The sequence below is a fragment of the Oxyura jamaicensis genome, chromosome Z, assembly GCF_011077185.1.
Source record: "Oxyura jamaicensis isolate SHBP4307 breed ruddy duck chromosome Z, BPBGC_Ojam_1.0, whole genome shotgun sequence".
Classification (NCBI taxonomy): domain Eukaryota; kingdom Metazoa; phylum Chordata; class Aves; order Anseriformes; family Anatidae; genus Oxyura; species Oxyura jamaicensis.
Window position 1 is genome coordinate 9,811,208 of NC_048926.1, and position 6,680 is coordinate 9,817,887.

Consider the following 6,680-nt stretch of genomic DNA (forward strand, 5'->3'; position numbering starts at 1 on the left):
GTGCCAAGTAGCGAGAAAATATCTCCCTATTCCTAAACCAGAGCAGGGGTGAGAGAGACCTGGGGTGGAAGGTGAGCATCAGTCCTTCGCCTGCTGTGAATACCATGTGCCAACACCTGGGATCCCTGGCCCTCAACCGAGGGCCAAACTCTGCCTTGTTACTGTGGGATGAGCAGGTCTGATGGTGGGTCAGACTCCCAGCAGTCAGGAGGAGCAAGGAAAGCAGGGGGTTTGGGCTTGGTGGGCTCCTTGCCATGGCCCTGCTACCCATGGGGAGGAGGGCTGCAGTTTGCTCTGGCCACCACTGGCATCTCTGCCGTAGTGGTTACTCTGTGCCGGGACAGCCATGGCCCTGACCTCACCTCTGGACACAAGAAGTGTTTTTCTGTGGCTCACCAGCCATCACCTGGGCTTTAACAGCCAATATTTTCTCTTCCAGTAAAGCCAGACCCTCCAGAGAGCGTGGTGGCCAAGCCCGTGCCCAATAACCCCCGGCGGCTGGAGGTGGCATGGCAAAACCCCTCGTCCTGGCCCGACCCCGAGTCCTTCCCGCTCAAGTTCTTCCTGCGGTATCGGCCCCTCATCCTGGACCAGTGGCAGCACGTAAGTGATGCTGAGCAGGAGGCAGCGTGGTGGCAACGTGGGGATGCGCTGGCAACGAGTGGTCAGGGACTGAAACGTGCCTATTTACTGCCCAGGCAACACAGCCCCTTTTCTTCTCCTTTTCCCTCCTCCCTCCTCTCTCCCTCTTTCTTTCAAGTCACATTCTGCCTACAAATGTGCTCTGCAGGCTCTCCCCTCTCCTCATTTTAATCCGTGGCCTGTATCTATTTTCCATACATATGTTCTATATAAAACCTGCCAACGAGATGTAAAAGGCATTCAAAGTATAAATGTCACTGCATTTAAATGTGCCTCTGCCACATTTAGATTTTGAACTGAAGATAAAATACCGCTCGCCGTAACTCAGAGCACAGTTGGTAACGGAGCGGTTGCCGTGATGTTATCGTCCCTCTTACTTTTATTTCTTGTTTCTTTAAAAAAAAAAATGTCAGTGAAATCCTTGGCAGCCCGGAGGACAGATTTCATTTGTTAGCTGCAGGAAGATAACGAACAGGCTTTTTTTTTTTTTCTCCTTTTTTTTTTTTTTTTTTTACAAGGTGCGCTGCTTGCATGCTCCACTTGTGAAGGAAAGCAATCTGCTGCTGGATGAGAGGTGCTGCCGCGCTGGCATGTCTCATCCAACATCCCTTCTCTGCTGAGCTGGGCCAGAGGAAAGCCAATTAGGCAAGCGTAGCGGTGTTTTGCTTGATGAGCCATTTTGCTCCCCAAAAAAAGACAAATAGGAGCCAACACCTGGTCCCCGGGGAGCTCACCTGCGCTGCGGAGCCAAGCAGGATTTTCTGCCAGGCAGCTCTTCTTAGGGAGAAAAATAGCTCGAAAAGGAGATGAGAGGCTTTGTGCCACGCTTGTGTCTCTGTAAGACGTCGTCATCCCAGCGGCTTTTTCTCTTTCTGTTGTTTTCCTTTGATAAGGCAGCGACACGGGTCTTGTTTCAGATTGAAGCGTTTTGCTGACAGCTTTGAAAACCAGACAGGGGCTGGGAGAGGTTTCTCCCACTTGTCTCTCCTTGCCTTTCTCTTCTCATGGAGAGGGGGAGAGCAGCCGCCAAGTGCTCCGCCGGGGTAAGGCAGCGATGGGGGAGTTTGGGTATTCGCTTGCTTGGGACGGTATTTCAGTTTGGGGGGAAACCTTCAAATTGTGGAAAAATGGGGAGAATGCATGGGAAATATGAAATGCAATGTCAATTTTTTCATCTTGTGAAACTGCTGGGGAAAAAAAGCTGATGCTTTTCCCCGCCACAGCCTGGTCCCCATGATGAGTGCCAGCGAGCCACCTCCTGCCTCGACGCCCTCGGGCTGGCCAGTGCCTCCACCAGGTGGTGCTGGGAGCCGTGCCTCCGAGGGGACAGTGTGGCATCTCCGTCAGTGCTCCCAGGCACACAGCGGTGGTGGGAGGTACTGGGGACACTGGTGGCAAGGCACCCTGGCTGCAAAAGGCAGCTTCAGGGCAGTCGAAACTTGGTTCCTCCTTATTAAAGATGCCCTGAGCTGTGGAGGGAGAGCAGACCTCTGGGTGGGTGCATGGAGAGCTGGAAGGGCTCCTCTCTCGGCATCCGACGAGGGAATGGTGGTTCTGGTACCACTTGTAATCCATGACCCCGCATGAGACACATTTTCCCAGTCACTGGCTGGTGGAGAAGTGTGTTTGGGAAATAATTTCCTCGGTGAGTGAGTGCAAACATTCAACAAGCGAGGTACCAGCCTTGCCTTCTGACTCCCTACCCTGCCGGCTGCGTAATGAAAAATCTGATTTGTGGATGATTTGAGGAAAACTGCCACTATTCATCAGATGAATTATTTGCGAAGCCTAATTCAATCAGCTCCTGAACACCGGGGATGGCAGCGCTGCAGCAGCCAGAGCCCTGGGCCCCCTTGATTCGAGCAGACACAGCCCTGCTTAGCCCACATGGGCACTCTGCAAATGCAAGGATTTGCCCCCAAAAGTGACCCCGTGGTGATGGCAAGCTGTGAGCATGGCCAAGCTGTGCTGAGCTCTGCTTTTCTAAACCTATTGCTCGCTGGCACCTTGAGGGTACCTCTGTCCCCCAAAATCCAGCCCAGGAGAGGGAAGGGCATGGCTTGGAGGGACCAAGCCTTGCTCAGCCACCAGTGTGTCCTGAGCTGGTGGTAGGTCTCTCCTCCATGGGATGGGTGCCTTGAGAGAGGATGCATCAGCACCCAGGTTTGCACAGCGTGGTTTTAATTCTCCTGGCGGGCTGGGTGCCACATGGGGATGCCCCGCATTCCCGTGGGAGCACAGCTACAAGGGAGCACCAGGGGCTGGCCAGAGCCACAGCTGTCCGTGCTCGCACGTGGCGTTTCTTGGCAGAAGCAGCAACTCTCCTTCCTCCCCTCCATCTCCCATTATCTGTACAGGGGCTGATTTATGCACAGCACCTCGGCAGACAGGACTGAATGAGCACTAATAGGATCAGATGGATGTCGAGCTGTCGAATACCGTAGGGCCTGATTCAATCAGCGTCTGCTTTCTCCCAGGCTCTTCCTTTCAGGATTTTAATAATGCCAGGCCTTGGCACCAGAAGATGAAGCCGTCCGTGGCGGGAGCAGTGGATCTTATCGAGAGCACTGCTGGGCCAGCTAGCCATCAGCACGCACACACAGCCCCCCCCCGGGGACTGCCCGGTGATGCTTGGGCATCCAACCCAGGATGTGCGGAGCAAGGGACACGGCAGGGACCCCTGTCCCCCTCCCTGGCATGGCAGAGGGCTTGCAAAGGTGCGTTTGAGCCTCAGCATCCCGTCGGCCCTCCCTTTCCCTGGCTCAGCAGCGCATTTCCGCCCGGACCACTTAGCAGCTCTCGTGTTGGAGTTTGCTCTGGGAGTTATTAGCCTGCGCTCTGGGATTTATTAGCGCGGAGAGATGATGAGCGTCCACGTGTGCGGGATGCTCCTCACGCCGGAACCATCGTGCCACCTCTGCCAAACTTGGCCGCCAGCTTTTCCTGTCTGTTCAGGGCACAGACATGGCACAACCAGACTCGGTGTCACATCAGGTGGACGCTGACTCCCCTCTGCCCCACCAGCACCGAGCTCACCCAGAAAGCTGAGCAACTTCCCTTTCTGGAAGAGGGGCTGGCAGTTTCTTTCCTGCCAGAAGAGAGATGGGATATTTGTAGCCTAAACAGGTTTTTTTATTCTCTCCTTTTGGCACAATCTCACGTTCTGTCTCCTAAATATAAAACATTAAATGTTTAGGGTATCCTTTATTTTTCTCCTGCTTTTAAGTTTGTAATTCAAGCCAGATTAGCATGGTTTCCTCTTCTGTTTTATAGCCCCATCCTGGCCCCAAGCGAGCTCTCCTAATGCTCTCAGATGTTCCTCTAATGGATTACCTAGGCTGGAACTGGATACCCTTTCCTAATGGATTGCTAATAGCCTGTTTCTGGTTTTACAGGCTCCTTCGGTTAACTCACAACAGCAGCCATCTCCGTGCGCACAGCCGGGCTCCCTGCAGGAGGGCAGGCGGCTCCCCGGCCGTGCGCGCGTCCCCGCAGGTGGCTGCGTGGCCAAGGACATCCCGGGGGACTTTGGGGAGCTCAGGATGGCTCGTGCACCAGATCTGCTCCCGTTGGGAGCCGGGTCAGGCCCTCCTCATTCCCATTTCTTACAGAGAGGGCATGTGCTGAGCACTGCTGGGCTCGGTGCATGGCCCAGGAACCTGGCGGTGCTCAGAGGTACTTCCTGAGCCGGTGGCCTGGCCAAGGGAGGATTTCCTCCGGTGAGTTGCCAGCAATTTGCAGATGCCATCGAGAAGTCTAATTGAACCCATTGGTCGTGCTGACAACATGAAATGTTAACGAACCGTGAGGCGGGCTGCGCCTCAGATCTTGAGATTTGCAGTAAAAGGTCATGAGATATTTAAAGCTAATAATGTGGTTGGGTTCTCTCCTTCCTCTTCTGTTTTGGAAGCATTAGAGCTACGTCTGTGAGCAGTTGCAAAAGCTGGAAACATCCTTCTTTAGAAGAGCAAGCAGAGGCCCTCACGCCATGCTGAGACATCAGGAGCTGGGGCCACGAGCAGGGGTGTCTGCAGGGACTGCTGCAGGGTGACAGCCAAGGCAGGTTTAGGGACATCTCCCCAGGCAAAGCAACATTTTGGGTCAAATGTGTGAATCTCGCAGGCCGACATAACCCACGAGTATGTCCTAATATATCCCATGACGGGCAAGAGGAGGGAAGGCAATCAGAGTGACCTGCAGCCACGTTCCCACCGGGGTGGCAGCAATGTCACTTGGCATTGGGCACACTTCTTTGCGCCCATTTGCATCTGCCGTGCCGCTTTGCCTGCACTTCCATTCCTCTCCAGGCAACCTTGGCAGCGAGGTCACCCTGACCCAGTGCTGTTACAGCTTCACGCCTGGTAGCTTTTACTGCAGCACTTCTCTGCCTTCCCCTCCTGGCTGCAAAGTCAGTGATTAAAAAAGAAAAAAAAAAAAAAAAAAGGTGTGGGGGGGGAGTTGATAAGAGGGAGTGAAACACTGAGGCTGAAATCATGTTGCTTGCAGCTCAGTATGGGATAGGCAGGGCTAGAGGGGGCTCTGGAGGAGGATGAGGGTGGGAAGCACGTCTGCTGTATTCCCCCAGGCCACTGCATCAGCCCCAGCAGCAGGAGGAGGCTTTTGCATGGTAAAAGCATCTTGCACTGCCTGGAGAGTGATGCCAAATGCCCCAAGCATCCCAGACCCCATCCTCCTGCGGCGGCGAGCAAAGCGAGCTCAGACAGTTGTCACTTGGCAGGAGGGGAAGGCGCATCCGGAGAAAGAGTCCCATTATTAACGAGATTACAGCTGCACTTTCAAAGATGCTCTTTATTTTAAGCCAGAAGGGAGCCATTCAGCCTCATCTGGTGTGAGACAAGCCAGGCTGCGGAGGAGCTCTGCAATATCTCGTCCTCCCAGGCTGATGGCTGGGGCTGGGCGGCGCGCAGCAGCAGTGTAGCAGCCTTTTCGTTGGGGTGACAGCAGGGACAAGGGCTCAGACCCTGCTGGGCTCCTCAGCTACCCGTCTGGCAGAGGGGAAGCAGAAGAGAAGGAGGGTCCTTCTCTTTTCCCAACTTTCAGTTATTCCAGAGACCAGGGAGAAAGCTTTGTCTGGAGTTAGCCAAACTGATTCCTGCAGTGCTGCAGAAAAAGGAGGCATTTGGGGGCTCTTTTATGAGTAATTAACGCCAGACCTATTTGATCTCCTGACGTGGCTGTGAAAGGGGAAAAGCAAAACCTCTCTTTGCCACTGGCTGCATCGTTTCACAGGCACCAGTGTCTGTTTGCTGTGACCCAGCTCGGGGGGTTAACCCTGGTCTGGGGCAAGGCAAAGCCCATCAGGAGCTGGTCCCTCTGAGTCTGCAGAGAATGAAGGCACCTAAACCAGCAGCTGCCCATATAACGTGAGTGAATCCCACAGAGCTCATCGCAGCTTGATGGCAGCACCCGGACCCATCCTCCTTGTGGTCCTGGCTCCCCCATTATCCAGGGTAACCTGGGGAGACCCCCGGGGAGGCACGATGCTTGGCAGACCCAGGCTGTGCCCTGGCCGGTCCCTCGTGGCTTTTCCTTCTGCATTCCCCTGCTTGCAGGTGGTGGTGGAGGCTGGGTGAGCAGAGAAGCTTCAGTCCTACAAGAGACAGTGGGCTTCTTTTATTCTGGGAAGGACAGGCTCACCCAGGATCAATGTAACACCTGGGGTAGGTGCGTGGTCTCTGCACTAGCATACACAGAGGGTTTGGTGCTCTCTGTATCCACACTCTCTCCTCTCCAAAACCCTGTTTTTCCCTCTGACTTGAAGCCCACCCATCCCAGCTAAATCTGGGAAGAAAAGCGGTGTATCAGCAGATGACAGAAGGGGACAGCCTCAGGTTGTCAGCCTCGCAGACGTGCACAGAGGCTGCCTCTCCTTATCTGAAAAGATGGGGTGAAAATGGCAGCAAAGGAGATTGTCCATTGATGTGGAGCAATGGATTTCTTCTTCCATGGAGGGAGGGAAATGTTTAGGCTGGATATCCTTTCTGGGGACAGTTTGCACGTCCCCTTAGCCTTGGGGC

The 6,680-nt window shown here is 54.3% G+C and overlaps 1 protein-coding gene across 12 annotated transcripts in view; it reads left to right on the forward strand.

The window, feature by feature from the left end:
- CNTFR (ciliary neurotrophic factor receptor) overlaps window positions 1–6,680 on the forward strand; it is a 176,848-nt gene that overhangs the window by 162,738 nt on the left and 7,430 nt on the right. For all 12 annotated transcript variants that reach the window (XM_035309800.1, XM_035309811.1, XM_035309799.1 and 9 more), the window contains one exon: window positions 440–603. In XM_035309800.1, the coding sequence (XP_035165691.1) occupies window positions 440–603 (164 nt within the window). The remainder of the gene's footprint in view (window positions 1–439; window positions 604–6,680) is intronic.